General features: G+C 36.0%; 1 protein-coding gene across 3 annotated transcripts in view; it reads left to right on the top strand.

Moving 5' to 3' along the window:
- Positions 1-17,347, top strand: part of LOC139983787 (inactive phospholipase C-like protein 2) — a 90,190-nt gene that overhangs the window by 61,928 nt on the left and 10,915 nt on the right. For all 3 annotated transcript variants that reach the window (XM_071997562.1, XM_071997564.1, XM_071997563.1), the window contains 2 exons: positions 8,873-8,970; positions 16,911-17,012. In XM_071997562.1, the coding sequence (XP_071853663.1) occupies positions 8,873-8,970; positions 16,911-17,012 (200 nt within the window). The remainder of the gene's footprint in view (positions 1-8,872; positions 8,971-16,910; positions 17,013-17,347) is intronic.

Here is a 17,347-nt window from a genome sequence, read left to right as displayed (position 1 = left end):
TGTCTAGAACCAGGTGTGCTTAGTACTGCATTGAAGCAAACAAACACACATACTGTATTAATGTCTACAACCAGGTATGCTTAGTACTGTAGTGAAGCAAACAAACACACATACTGTATTAATGTCTACAACCAGGAATGCTTAGTACTGTAGTGAAGCAAACAAACACACATACTGTATTAATGTCTACAACCAGGTATGCTTAGTACTGTAGTGAAGCAAACACACATTCTGTATTAATGTCTACAACAAGGTATTCTTAGTACTGCATTGAAGCAAACAAACACACATACTGTATTAATGTCTAGAACCAGGTGTGCTTAGTACTGCAGTGAAGCAAACAAACACACATACTGTATTAATGTCTAGAACCAGGTATGCTTAGTACTGCATTGAAGTAAACAAACACACATACTGTATTAATGTCTAGAACCAGGTGTGCTTAGTACTGCAGTGAAGCAAACAAACACACATACTGTATTAATGTCTACAACCAGGTATGCTTAGTACTGCAGTGAAGCAAACAAACACACGTACTGTATTAATGTCTAGAACCAGGTATGCTTAGTACTGCAGTGAAGCAAACAAACACACGTACTGTATTAATGTCTAGAACCAGGTGTGCTTAGTAATGTAGTGAAGCAAACAAACACACCTACTGTGTAAATGTCTACAACCAGGTGTGCTTAATACTGCAGTGAAGCAAACAAACACACCTACTGTATTAATGTCTACAACCAGGTATGCTTAGTACTGTAGTGTAGCAAACAAACACACATACTGTATTAATGTCTACAACCAGGAATGCTTAGTACTGTAGTGAAGCAAACAAACACACATACTGTATTAATGTCTACAACCAGGTATGCTTAGTACTGCAGTGAAGCAAACAAACACACGTACTGTATTAATGTCTACAACCAGGTATGCTTAGTACTGCAGTGAAGCAAACAAACACACGTACTGTATTAATGTCTACAACCAGGTGTGCTTAGTACTGCAGTGAAGCAAACAAACACACATACTGTATTAATGTCTAGAACCAGGTGTGCTTAGTACTGCAGTGAAGCAAACAAACACACATACTGTATTAATGTCTAGAACCAGGTGTGCTTAGTACTGCATTGAAGCAAACAAACACACATACTGTATTAATGTCTACAACCAGGTATGCTTAGTACTGCAGTGAAGCAAACAAACACACATACTGTATTAATGTCTACAACCAGGTATGCTTAGTACTGCATTGAAGCAAACAAACACACATACTGTATTAATGTCTAGAACCAGGTGTGCTTAGTACTGCATTGAAGCAAACAAACACACATACTGTATTAATGTCTAGAACCAGGTGTGCTTAGTACTGCATTGAAGCAAACAAACACACATACTGTATTAATGTCTACAACCAGGTATGCTTAGTACTGTAGTGAAGCAAACAAACACACATACTGTATTAATGTCTACAACCAGGAATGCTTAGTACTGTAGTGAAGCAAACAAACACACATACTGTATTAATGTCTACAACCAGGTATGCTTAGTACTGTAGTGAAGCAAACAAACACACATACTGTATTAATGTCTACAACCAGGAATGCTTAGTACTGTAGTGAAGCAAACAAACACACATACTGTATTAATGTCTACAACCAGGTGTGCTTAGTACTGCATTGAAGCAAACAAACACACATACTGTATTAATGTCTAGAACCAGGTGTGCTTAGTACTGCATTGAAGCAAACAAACACACATACTGTATTAATGTCTACAACCAGGTATGCTTAGTACTGTAGTGAAGCAAACAAACACACATACTGTATTAATGTCTACAACCAGGAATGCTTAGTACTGTAGTGAAGCAAACAAACACACATACTGTATTAATGTCTACAACCAGGTATGCTTAGTACTGTAGTGAAGCAAACACACATTCTGTATTAATGTCTACAACCAGGTATTCTTAGTACTGTAGTGAAGCAAACAAACACACATACTGTATTAATGTCTAGAACCAGGTGTGCTTAGTACTGCATTGAAGCAAACAAACACACATACTGTATTAATGTCTAGAACCAGGTATGCTTAGTACTGCATTGGAGTAAACAAACACACATACTGTATTAATGTCTAGAACCAGGTATGCTTAGTACTGCAGTGAAGCAAACAAACACACATACTGTATTAATGTCTACAACCAGGTATGCTTAGTACTGCAGTGAAGCAAACAAACACACGTACTGTATTAATGTCTACAACCAGGTATGCTTAGTACTGCAGTGAAGCAAACAAACACACATACTGTATTAATGTCTAGAACCAGGTGTGCTTAGTAATGTAGTGAAGCAAACAAACACACATACTGTATAAATGTCTACAACCAGGTATGCTTAATACTGCAGTAAAGCAAACAAACACACCTACTGTATTAATGTCTACAACCAGGTATGCTTAGTACTGCAGTGAAGCAAACAAACACACCTACTGTATTAATGTCTACAACGAGGTATGCTTAGTACTGTAGTGAAGCAAACAAACACACATACTGTATTAATGTCTACAACCAGGAATGCTTAGTACTGTAGTGAAGCAAACAAACACACATACTGTATTAATGTCTACAACCAGGTATGCTTAGTACTGCAGTGAAGCAAACAAACACACGTACTGTATTAATGTCTACAACCAGGTATGCTTAGTACTGCAGTGAAGCAAACAAACACACATACTGTATTAATGTCTAGAACCAGGTGTGCTTAGTACTGTAGTGAAGCAAACAAACACACATACTGTATTAATGTCTAGAACCAGGTGTGCTTAGTACTGTAGTGAAGCAAACACACATTCTGTATTAATGTCTACAACCAGGTATTCTTAGTACTGTAGTGAAGCAAACAAACACACATACTGTATTAATGTCTAGAACCAGGTGTGCTTAGTACTGCATTGAAGCAAACAAACACACATACTGTATTAATGTCTAGAACCAGGTATGCTTAGTACTGCATTGAAGCAAACAAACACACATACTGTATTAATGTCTAGAACCAGGTATGCTTAGTACTGCATTGAAGCAAACAAACACACATACTGTATTAATGTCTAGAACCAGGTATGCTTAGTACTGCATTGAAGCAAACAAACACACATACTGTATTAATGTCTAGAACCAGGTGTGCTTAGTACTGCATTGAAGCAAACAAACACACATACTGTATTAATGTCTAGAACCAGGTGTGCTTAGTACTGCATTGAAGCAAACAAACACACATACTGTATTAATGTCTAGAACCAGGTATGCTTAGTAATGCATTGAAGCAAACAAACACACATACTGTATTAATGTCTAGAACCAGGTATGCTTAGTACTGCATTGAAGCAAACAAACACACATACTGTATTAATGTCTAGAACCAGGTGTGCTTAGTACTGCATTGAAGCAAACAAACACACATACTGTATTAATGTCTAGAACCAGGTGTGCTTAGTACTGCATTGAAGCAAACAAACACACATACTGTATTAATGTCTACAACCAGGTATGCTTAGTACTGTAGTGAAGCAAACAAACACACATACTGTATTAATGTCTACAACCAGGAATGCTTAGTACTGTAGTGAAGCAAACAAACACACATACTGTATTAATGTCTAGAACCAGGTGTGCTTAGTACTGTAGTGAAGCAAACACACATTCTGTATTAATGTCTACAACCAGGTATTCTTAGTACTGTAGTGAGGCAAACAAACACACATACTGTATTAATGTCTAGAACCAGGTGTGCTTAGTACTGCATTGAAGCAAACAAACACACATACTGTATTAATGTCTACAACCAGGTATGCTTAGTACTGCAGTGAAGCAAACAAACATACCTACTGTATTAATGTCTACAACCAGGTATGCTTAGTACTGCAGTGAAGCAAACAAACACACATACTGTATTAATGTCTAGAACCAGGTGTGCTTAGTACTGTAGTGAAGCAAACACACATTCTGTATTAATGTCTAGAACCAGGTGTGCTTAGTACTGTAGTGAAGCAAACAAACACACATACTGTATTAATGTCTAGAACCAGGTGTGCTTAGTACTGCATTGAAGCAAACAAACACACATACTGTATTAATGTCTACAACCAGGTATGCTTAGTACTGCAGTGAAGCAAACAAACATACCTACTGTATTAATGTCTACAACCAGGTATGCTTAGTACTGCAGTGAAGCAAACAAACACACATACTGTATTAATGTCTAGAACCAGGTATGCTTAGTACTGCATTGAAGCAAACAAACACACATACTGTATTAATGTCTAGAACCAGGTGTGCTTAGTACTGCATTGAAGCAAACAAACACACATACTGTATTAATGTCTAGAACCAGGTGTGCTTAGTACTGCATTGAAGCAAACAAACACACATACTGTATTAATGTCTACAACCAGGTATTTTTAGTACTGTAGTGAAGCAAACAAACACACATACTGTATTAATGTCTACAACCAGGAATGCTTAGTACTGTAGTGAAGCAAACAAACACACATACTGTATTAATGTCTAGAACCAGGTGTGCTTAGTACTGTAGTGAAGCAAACACACATTCTGTATTAATGTCTACAACCAGGTATTCTTAGTACTGTAGTGAAGCAAACAAACACACATACTGTATTAATGTCTAGAACCAGGTATGCTTAGTACTGCAGTGAAGCAAACAAACACACATACTGTATTAATGTCTACAACCAGGTATGCTTAGTACTGCAGTGAAGCAAACAAACACACGTACTGTATTAATGTCTACAACCAGGTATGCTTAGTACTGCAGTGAAGCAAACAAACACACATACTGTATTAATGTCTACAACCAGGTATGCTTAGTACTGCAGTGAAGCAAACAAACACACGTACTGTTTTAATGTCTAGAACCAGGTGTGCTTAGTACTGTAGTGAAGGAAACAAACACACATACTGTATAAATGTCTACAACCAGGTATGCTTAATACTGCAGTAAAGCAAACAAACACACCTACTGTATTAATGTCTACAACCAGGTATGCTTAGTACTGCAGTGAAGCAAACAAACACACCTACTGTATTAATGTCTACAACGAGGTATGCTTAGTACTGTAGTGAAGCAAACAAACACACATACTGTATTAATGTCTACAACCAGGAATGCTTAGTACTGTAGTGAAGCAAACAAACACACATACTGTATTAATGTCTACAACCAGGTATGCTTAGTACTGCAGTGAAGCAAACAAACACACGTACTGTATTAATGTCTACAACCAGGTATGCTTAGTACTGCAGTGAAGCAAACAAACACACGTACTGTATTAATGTCTAGAACCAGGTGTGCTTAGTACTGTAGTGAAGCAAACAAACACACATACTGTATTAATGTCTAGAACCAGGTGTGCTTAGTACTGCATTGAAGCAAACAAACACACATACTGTATTAATGTCTACAACCAGGTATTCTTAGTACTGTAGTGAAGCAAACAAACACACATACTGTATTAATGTCTAGAACCAGGTGTGCTTAGTACTGCATTGAAGCAAACAAACACACATACTGTATTAATGTCTACAACCAGGTATGCTTAGTACTGCAGTGAAGCAAACAAACATACCTACTGTATTAATGTCTACAACCAGGTATGCTTAGTACTGCAGTGAAGCAAACAAACATACCTACTGTATTAATGTCTACAACCAGGTATGCTTAGTACTGCAGTGAAGCAAACAAACACACATACTGTATTAATGTCTAGAACCAGGTATGCTTAGTACTGCATTGAAGCAAACAAACACACATACTGTATTAATGTCTAGAACCAGATGTGCTTAGTACTGCATTGAAGCAAACAAACACACATACTGTATTAATGTCTAGAACCAGGTGTGCTTAGTACTGCATTGAAGCAAACAAACACACATACTGTATTAATGTCTACAACCAGGTATTTTTAGTACTGTAGTGAAGCAAACAAACACACATACTGTATTAATGTCTACAACCAGGAATGCTTAGTACTGTAGTGAAGCAAACAAACACACATACTGTATTAATGTCTAGAACCAGGTGTGCTTAGTACTGTAGTGAAGCAAACACACATTCTGTATTAATGTCTACAACCAGGTATTCTTAGTACTGTAGTGAAGCAAACAAACACACATACTGTATTAATGTCTAGAACCAGGTATGCTTAGTACTGCAGTGAAGCAAACAAACACACATACTGTATTAATGTCTACAACCAGGTATGCTTAGTACTGCAGTGAAGCAAACAAACACACGTACTGTATTAATGTCTACAACCAGGTATGCTTAGTACTGCAGTGAAGCAAACAAACACACATACTGTATTAATGTCTACAACCAGGTATGCTTAGTACTGCAGTGAAGCAAACAAACACACGTACTGTATTAATGTCTACAACCAGGTATGCTTAGTACTGTAGTGAAGCAAACAAACACACATACTGTATAAATGTCTACAACCAGGTATGCTTAATACTGCAGTAAAGCAAACAAACACACCTACTGTATTAATGTCTACAACCAGGTATGCTTAGTACTGCAGTGAAGCAAACAAACACACCTACTGTATTAATGTCTACAACGAGGTATGCTTAGTACTGTAGTGAAGCAAACAAACACACATACTGTATTAATGTCTACAACCAGGAAAGGCTTAGTACTGTAGTGAAGCAAACAAACACACATACTGTATTAATGTCTACAACCAGGTATGCTTAGTACTGCAGTGAAGCAAACAAACACACGTACTGTATTAATGTCTACAACCAGGTATGCTTAGTACTGCAGTGAAGCAAACAAACACACGTACTGTATTAATGTCTAGAACCAGGTGTGCTTAGTACTGTAGTGAAGCAAACAAACACACATACTGTATTAATGTCTAGAACCAGGTGTGCTTAGTACTGCATTGAAGCAAACAAACACACATACTGTATTAATGTCTACAACCAGGTATGCTTAGTACTGCAGTGAAGCAAACAAACATACCTACTGTATTAATGTCTACAACCAGGTATGCTTAGTACTGCAGTGAAGCAAACAAACATACCTACTGTATTAATGTCTACAACCAGGTATGCTTAGTACTGCATTGAAGGAAACAAACACACGTACTGTATTAATGTCTAGAACCAGGTGTGCTTAGTACTGCATTGAAGCAAACAAACACACATACTGTATTAATGTCTAGAACCAGGTGTGCTTAGTACTGCATTGAAGCAAACAAACACACATACTGTATTAATGTCTACAACCAGGTATGCTTAGTACTGCAGTGAAGCAAACAAACATACCTACTGTATTAATGTCTACAACCAGGTATGCTTAGTACTGCAGTGAAGCAAACAAACACACATACTGTATTAATGTCTAGAACCAGGTGTGCTTAGTACTGCAGTGAAGCAAACAAACACACATACTGTATTAATGTCTACAACCAGGTATGCTTAGTACTGCAGTGAAGCAAACAAACACACATACTGTATAAATGTCTACAACCAGGTATGCTTAGTACTGCAGTAAAGCAAACAAACACACCTACTGTATTAATGTCTACAACCAGGTATGCTTAGTACTGCATTGAAGCAAACAAACACACATACTGTATAAATGTCTACAAACAGGTATGCTTAGTACTGTAGTGAAGCAAACACACATACTGTATTAATGTCTACAACCAGGTATGCTTAGTACTGCAGTGAAGCAAACAAACACACATACTGTATAAATGTCTACAACCAGGTATGCTTAGTACTGCAGTAAAGCAAACAAACACACCTACTGTATTAATGTCTACAACCAGGTATGCTTAGTACTGCATTGAAGCAAACAAACACACATACTGTATAAATGTCTACAAACAGGTATGCTTAGTACTGTAGTGAAGCAAACACACATACTGTATTAATGTCTAGAACCAGGTTTGCTTAGTACTGCATTGAAGCAAACAAACACACATACTGTATTAATGTCTACAACCAGGTATGCTTAGTACTGTAGTGAAGCAAACAAACACACATACTGTATTAATGTCTAGAACCAGGTTTGCTTAGTACTGCATTGAAGCAAACAAACACACATACTGTATTAATGTCTACAACCAGGAATGCTTAGTACTGTAGTGAAGCAAACAAACACACATACTGTATTAATGTCTACAACCAGGAATGCTTAGTACTGTAGTGAAGCAAACAAACACACATACTGTATTAATGTCTACAACCAGGTATGCTTAGTACTGCAGTGAAGCAAACAAACACACGTACTGTATTAATGTCTAGAACCAGGTATGCTTAGTACTGTAGTGAAGCAAACACACATTCTGTATTAATGTCTACAACCAGGTATGCTTAGTACTGCAGTGAAGCAAACAAACACACATACTGTATAAATGTCTACAAACAGGTATGCTTAGTACTGTAGTGAAGCAAACACACATTCTGTATTAATGTCTACAACAAGGTATTCTTAGTACTGCAGTGAAGCAAACAAACACACCTACTGTATTAATGTCTACAACCAGGTATGCTTAGTCCGCAGTGAAGCAAACAAACACACATACTGTATTAATGTCTACAACCTGGTATGCTTAGTACTGTAGTGAAGCAAACAAACACATGTACTGTATAAATATCTACAACCAGGTATGCTTAGTACTGCAGTGAAACAAATAAACACACATAGCGCATTTATGTCTACAACCAGGTATGATTAATATTGTATTGAAGCAAATGAAGACATGTGTTGTATGAATGTGTACAACCAGGTTTGCTTAGTACTGTATTGAAGCAAAATAATGAATATCCTGTTGTGTCACTTTACAGGTTATCGCCATTTTACACTTCTGTCCAACACTGGTGAGAGCCTAGCCCCAGCTTCATTGTTCGTCCACATTGCTATCACCAACAAACGAGGAGGAGGGGTAGGTGTACAAATAACTCCTGTCATGCACAGGAAGAGTAGTTTGTGAACTAGCTGCAAATAACATATTATTGACATGTTCTATGTAGAGTAGTTATATTGTGCAGGTAGAGTGATGTGTGAGCTACTGGACAGATATCATATTATTGACATGTTCTATGTAGAGTAGTTATATTGTGCAGGTAGAGTGATGTGTGAGCTACTTGACAGATATCATATTATTGACATGTTCGATGTAGAGTAGTTATATTGTGCAGGTAGAGTGATGTGTGAGCTACTGGACAGATATCATATTATTGACATGTTCTATGTAGAGTAGTTATATTGTGCAGGTAGAGTGATGAGTGAGCTACTTGACAGATATCATATTATTGACATGTTCTATGTAGAGTAGTTATATTGTGCAGGTAGAGTGATGTGTGAGCTACTTCACAGATATCATATTATTGACATGTTCTATGTAGAGTAGTTATATTGTGCAGGTAGAGTGATGTGTGAGCTACTTCACAGATATCATATTATTGACATGTTCGATGTAGAGTAGTTATATTGTGCAGGTAGAGTGATGTGTGAGCTACTTGACAGATATCATATTATTGACATGTTCTATGTAGAGTAGTTATATTGTGCAGGTAGAGTGATGTGTGAGCTACTTGACAGATATCATATTATTGACATGTTCTATGTAGAGTTAGTTATATTGTGCAGGTAGAGTGATGTGTGAGCTACTTGACAGATATCATATTATTGACATGTTCTATGTAGAGTAGTTATATTGTGCAGGTAGAGTGATGAGTGAGCTACTTGACAGATATCATATTATTGACATGTTCTATGTAGAGTAGTTTTATTGTGCAGGTAGAGTGATGTGTGAGCTACTTGACAGATATCATATTATTGACATGTTCTATGTAGAGTAGTTATATTGTGCAGGTAGAGTGATGTGTGAGCTACTTGACAGATATCATATAATTGACATGTTCTATGTAGAGTAGTTATATTGTGCAGGTAGAGTGATGTGTGAGCTACTTGACAGATATCATATTATTGACATGTTCTATGTAGAGTAGTTATATTGTGCAGGTAGAGTGATGAGTGAGCTACTTGACAGATATCATATTATTGACATGTTCTATGTAGAGTAGTTATATTGTGCAGGTAGAGTGATGTGTGAGCTACTTGACAGATATCATATTATTGACATGTTCTATGTAGAGTAGTTATATTGTGCAGGTAGAGTGATGTGTGAGCTACTTGACAGATATCATATTATTGACATGTTCTATGTAGAGTAGTTATATTGTGCAGGTAGAGTGATGTGTGAGCTACTTGACAGATATCATATTATGGACATGTTCTATGTAGAGTAGTTATATTGTGCAGGTAGAGTGATGAGTGAGCTACTTGACAGATATCATATTATGGACATGTTCTATGTAGAGTAGTTTTATTGTGCAGGTAGAGTGATGTGTGAGCTACTTGACAGATATCATATTATTGACATGTTCTATGTAGAGTAGTTTTATTGTGCAGGTAGAGTGATGTGTGAGCTACTTGACAGATATCATATAATTGACATGTTCTATGTAGAGTAGTTATATTGTGCAGGTAGAGTGATGTGTGAGCTACTTGACAGATATCATATTATTGACATGTTCTATGTAGAGTAGTTATATTGTGCAGGTAGAGTGATGTGTGAGCTACTTGACAGATATCATATTATTGACATGTTCTATGTAGAGTAGTTATATTGTGCAGGTAGAGTGATGTGTGAGCTACTTGACAGATATCATATTATTGACATGTTCTATGTAGAGTAGTTATATTGTGCAGGTAGAGTGATGTGTGAGCTACTTGACAGATATCATATAATTGACATGTTCTATGTAGAGTAGTTATATTGTGCAGGTAGAGTGATGTGTGAGCTACTTGACAGATATCATATTATTGACATGTTCTATGTAGAGTAGTTATATTGTGCAGGTAGAGTGATGAGTGAGCTACTTGACAGATATCATATTATTGACATGTTCTATGTAGAGTAGTTATATTGTGCATGTAGAGTGATGAGTGAGCTAGTTGACAGATATCATACTATTGACATGTTCTATGTAGAGTAGTTATATTGTGCAGGTAGAGTGATGTGTGAGCTACTTGACAGATATCATATTATTGACATGTTCGATGTAGAGTAGTTATATTGTGCAGGTAGAGTGATGTGTGAGCTACTTGACAGATATCATATTATTGACATGTTCTATGTAGAGAAGTTATATTGTGCAGGTAGAGTGATGTGTTAGATATCATATTATTGACATATTCTATGTAGAGTAGTTATATTGTGCAGGTAGAGTGATGAGTGAGCTACTTGACAGATATCATATTATTGACATGTTCTATGTAGAGTAGTTATATTGTGCATGTAGAGTGATATGTGAGCTACTTGACAGATATCATATTATTGACATGTTCTATGTAGAGTAGTTATATTGTGCAGGTAGAGTGATGAGTGAGCTACTTGACAGATATCATATTATTGACATGTTCTATGTAGAGTAGTTATATTGTGCATGTAGAGTGATGAGTGAGCTACTTGACAGATATCATACTATTGACATGTTCTATGTAGAGTAGTTATATTGTGCAGGTAGAGTGATGTGTGAGCTACTTGACAGATATCATATTATTGACATGTTCTATGCAGAGTAGTTATATTGTGCAGGTAGAGTGATGTGTGAGCTACTGGACAGATATCATATTATTGACATGTTCTATGTAGAGTAGTTATATTGTGCAGGTAGAGTGATGTGTGAGCTACTTGACAGATATCATATTATTGACATGTTCTATGCAGAGTAGTTATATTGTGCAGGTAGAGTGATGTGTGAGCTACTTGACAGATATCATATTATTGACATGTTCTATGTAGAGTAGTTATATTGTGCAGGTAGAGTGATGTGTGAGCTACTTGACAGATATCATATAATTGACATGTTCTATGTAGAGTAGTTATATTGTGCAGGTAGAATGATGTGTGAGCTACTTGACAGATATCATATTATTGACATGTTCTATGTAGAGTAGTTATATTGTGTAGGTAGAGTGATGTGTGAGCTACTTGACAGATATCATATTATTGACATGTTCTATGCAGAGTAGTTATATTGTGCAGGTAGAGTGATGTGTGAGCTACTTGACAGATATCATATTATTGACATGTTCTATGTAGAGTAGTTATATTGTGCAGGTAGAGTGATGAGTGAGCTACTTGACAGATATCATATTATTGACATGTTCTATGTAGAGTAGTTATATTGTGCAGGTAGAGTGATGAGTGAGCTACTTGACAGATATCATACTATTGACATGTTCTATGTAGAGTAGTTATATTGTGCAGGTAGAATGATGTGTGAGCTACTTGACAGATATCATATTATTGACATGTTCTATGCAGAGTAGTTATATTGTGCAGGTAGAGTGATGTGTGAGCTACTTGACAGATATCATATTATTGACATGTTTTATGTAGAGTAGTTTTATTGTGCAGGTAGAGTGATGAGTGAGCTACTTGACAGATATCATACTATTGACATGTTCTATGTAGAGTAGTTATATTGTGCAGGTAGAGTGATGAGTGAGCTACTTGACAGATATCATATTATTGACATGTTCTATGTAGAGTAGTTATATTGTGCAGGTAGAGTGATGTGTGAGCTACTTGACAGATATCATATTATTGATATGTTCTATGTAGAGTAGTTATATTGTGCAGGTAGAGTGATGTGTGAGCTACTTGACAGATATCATATTATTGACATGTTCTATGTAGAGTAGTTATATTGTGCAGGTAGAATGATGTGTGAGCTACTTGACAGATATCATATTATTGACATGTTCTATGTAGAGTAGTTATATTGTGCAGGTAGAGTGATGAGTGAGCTACTTGACAGATATCATATTATTGACATGTTCTATGTAGAGTAGTTATATTGTGCAGGTAGAATGATGTGTGAGCTACTTGACAGATAACATATTATTGGCATGTTCTATGTAGAGTAGTTATATTGTACAGGTAGAGTGATGTGTTAGCTACTTGACAGATATCATATTATTGACATGTTCTATGTAGAGTAGTTATATTGTGCAGGTAGAGTGATGAGTGAGCTACTTGACAGATATCATATTATTGATATGTTCTATGTAGAGTAGTTATATTGTGCAGGTAGAGTGATGTGTGAGCTACTTGACAGATATCATATAATTGACATGTTCTATGTAGAGTAGTTATATTGTGCAGGTAGAATGATGTGTGAGCTACTTGACAGATATCATATTATTGACATGTTCTATGTAGAGTAGTTATATTGTGTAGGTAGAGTGATGTGTGAGCTACTTGACAGATATCATATTATTGACATGTTCTATGCAGAGTAGTTATATTGTGCAGGTAGAGTGATGTGTGAGCTACTTGACAGATATCATATTATTGACATGTTCTATGTAGAGTAGTTATATTGTGCAGGTAGAGTGATGAGTGAGCTACTTGACAGATATCATATTATTGACATGTTCTATGTAGAGTAGTTATATTGTGCAGGTAGAGTGATGAGTGAGCTACTTGACAGATATCATACTATTGACATGTTCTATGTAGAGTAGTTATATTGTGCAGGTAGAATGATGTGTGAGCTACTTGACAGATATCATATTATTGACATGTTCTATGCAGAGTAGTTATATTGTGCAGGTAGAGTGATGTGTGAGCTACTTGACAGATATCATATTATTGACATGTTTTATGTAGAGTAGTTTTATTGTGCAGGTAGAGTGATGAGTGAGCTACTTGACAGATATCATACTATTGACATGTTCTATGTAGAGTAGTTATATTGTGCAGGTAGAGTGATGAGTGAGCTACTTGACAGATATCATATTATTGACATGTTCTATGTAGAGTAGTTATATTGTGCAGGTAGAGTGATGTGTGAGCTACTTGACAGATATCATATTATTGATATGTTCTATGTAGAGTAGTTATATTGTGCAGGTAGAGTGATGTGTGAGCTACTTGACAGATATCATATTATTGACATGTTCTATGTAGAGTAGTTATATTGTGCAGGTAGAATGATGTGTGAGCTACTTGACAGATATCATATTATTGACATGTTCTATGTAGAGTAGTTATATTGTGCAGGTAGAGTGATGAGTGAGCTACTTGACAGATATCATATTATTGACATGTTCTATGTAGAGTAGTTATATTGTGCAGGTAGAATGATGTGTGAGCTACTTGACAGATAACATATTATTGGCATGTTCTATGTAGAGTAGTTATATTGTACAGGTAGAGTGATGTGTTAGCTACTTGACAGATATCATATTATTGACATGTTCTATGCAGAGTAGTTATATTGTGCAGGTAGAGTGATGAGTGAGCTACTTGACAGATATCATATTATTGACATGTTCTATGCAGAGTAGTTATATTGTGCAGGTAGAATGATGTGTGAGCTACTTGACAGATATCATATTATTGACATGTTCTATGTAGAGTAGTTATATTGTGCAGGTAGAGTGATGTGTGAGCTACTTGACAGATATCATGTTATTGACATGTTCTATGTAGAGTAGTTATATTGTGCAGGTAGAGTGATGAGTGATCTACTTGACAGATATCATATTATTGACATGTTCTATGTAGAGTAGTTATATTGTGCAGGTAGAGTGATGAGTGAGCTACTTGACAGATATCATACTATTGACATGTTCTATGTAGAGTAGTTATATTGTGCAGGTAGAATGATGTGTGAGCTACTTGACAGATATCATATTATTGACATGTTCTATGTAGAGTAGTTATATTGTGCAGGTAGAGTGATGTGTGAGCTACTTGACAGATATCATATTATTGACATGTTCTATGTAGAGTAGTTATATTGTGCAGGTAGAGTGATGAGTGAGCTACTTGACAGATATCATATTATTGACATGTTCTATGTAGAGTAGTTATATTGTGCAGGTAGAGTGATGTGTGAGCTACTTGACAGATATCATATTATTGACATGTTCTATGTAGAGTAGTTATATTGTGCAGGTAGAGTGATGTGTGAGCTACTTGACAGATATCATATTATTGACATGTTCTATGTAGAGTAGTTATATTGTGCAGGTAGAGTGATGAGTGAGCTACTTGACAGATATCATACTATTGACATGTTCTATGTAGAGTAGTTATATTGTGCAGGTAGAATGATGTGTGAGCTACTTGACAGATATCATATTATTGACATGTTCTATGTAGAGTAGTTATATTGTGCAGGTAGAGTGATGTGTGAGCTACTTGACAGATATCATATTATTGACATGTTCTATGTAGAGTAGTTATATTGTGCAGGTAGAGTGATGAGTGAGCTACTTGACAGATATCATACTATTGACATGTTCTATGTAGAGTAGTTATATTGTGCAGGTAGAATGATGTGTGAGCTACTTGACAGATATCATATTATTGACATGTTCTATGTAGAGTAGTTATATTGTGCAGGTAGAGTGATGAGTGAGCTACTTGACAGATATCATACTATTGACATGTTCTATGTAGAGTAGTTATATTGTGCAGGTAGAGTGATGTGTGAGCTACTTGACAGATATCATATTATTGACATGTTCTATGTAGAGTAGTTATATTGTGCAGGTAGAGTGATGTGTGAGCTACTTGACAGATATCATATTATTGACATGTTCTATGTAGAGTAGTTATATTGTGCAGGTAGAGTGATGAGTGAGCTACTTGACAGATATCATATTATTGACATGTTCTATGTAGAGTAGTTATATTGTGCAGGTAGAGTGATGTGTGAGCTACTTGACAGATATCATATTATTGACATGTTCTATGTAGAGTAGTTTTATTGTGCAGGTAGAGTGATGTGTGAGCTACTTGACAGATATCATATTATTGACATGTTCTATGTAGAGTAGTTATATTGTGCAGGTAGAGTGATGTGTGAGCTACTTGACAGATATCATATTATTGACATGTTCTATGTAGAGTAGTTATATTGTGCAGGTAGAGTGATGTGTGAGCTACTTGACAGATATCATATTATTGACATGTTCTATGTAGAGTAGTTATATTGTGCAGGTAGAGTGATGAGTGAGCTACTTGACAGATATCATATTATTGACATGTTCTATGTAGAGTAGTTATATTGTGCAGGTAGAGTGATGTGTGAGCTACTTGACAGATATCATACTATTGACATGTTCTATGTAGAGTAGTTATATTGTGCAGGTAGAGTGATGTGTGAGCTACTTGACAGATATCATATTATTGACATGTTCTATGTAGAGTAGTTATATTGTGCAGGTAGAGTGATGTGTGAGCTACTTGACAGATATCATATTATTGACATGTTCTATGTAGAGTAGTTATATTGTGCAGGTAGAGTGATGTGTGAGCTACTTGACAGATATCATATTATTGACATGTTCTATGTAGAGTAGTTATATTGTGCAGGTAGAGTGATGTGTGAGCTACTTGACAGATATCATATTATTGACATGTTCTATGTAGAGTAGTTATATTGTGCAGGTAGAGTGATGAGTGAGCTACTTGACAGATATCATACTATTGACATGTTCTATGTAGAGTAGTTATATTGTGCAGGTAGAATGATGTGTGAGCTACTTGACAGATATCATATTATTGACATGTTCTATGTAGAGTAGTTATATTGTGCAGGTAGAGTGATGAGTGAGCTACTTGACAGATATCATACTATTGACATGTTCTATGTAGAGTAGTTATATTGTGCATGTAGAGTGATGAGTGAGCTACTTGACAGATATCATATTATTGACATGTTCTATGTAGAGTAGTTAATGTTATAAAATTATTTGTTTATTGGCGATTGTTTACCTTTTGCCTGTTAACAGAAGCCGAGTAGAAGAGGGATGTCAGTAAAAAGGATGAAAAACTCAAAGAAAGGAATCAGGATGAGACAGGTGGGGGTGAAAGGAATTGACGAGACATTTAAGGTAATTAGTACCAGTAAAAATTAGTAATTTTCATTTAATCCTTGTTGAGTGATGATCTCTCAACTGTCTGAGCTTTAAGGTTGAGACAGCTGGGTTGTAAGGAATTGAAGAGTCTTTTACTGTACATAATACTAATATACATTTAATCCTTGTTGAGTGATGATCTCTCAACTGTCTGAGCTTTAAGGTTGAGACAGCTGGGTTGTAAGGAATTGATGAGTCTTTTACAGTACATAATACTAATATACATTTAATCCTTGTAGAGTGATGATCTCTCAACTGTCTGAGCTTTAAGGTTGAGACAGCTGGGATGAAAGGAATTGATGAGTCTTTTA

The sequence above is a fragment of the Apostichopus japonicus genome, chromosome 16 (assembly GCF_037975245.1).
Source record: "Apostichopus japonicus isolate 1M-3 chromosome 16, ASM3797524v1, whole genome shotgun sequence".
Taxonomy (NCBI): Eukaryota; Metazoa; Echinodermata; class Holothuroidea; order Aspidochirotida; family Stichopodidae; genus Apostichopus; species Apostichopus japonicus.
This window is presented reverse-complemented; position numbering and strand designations above follow the sequence as displayed.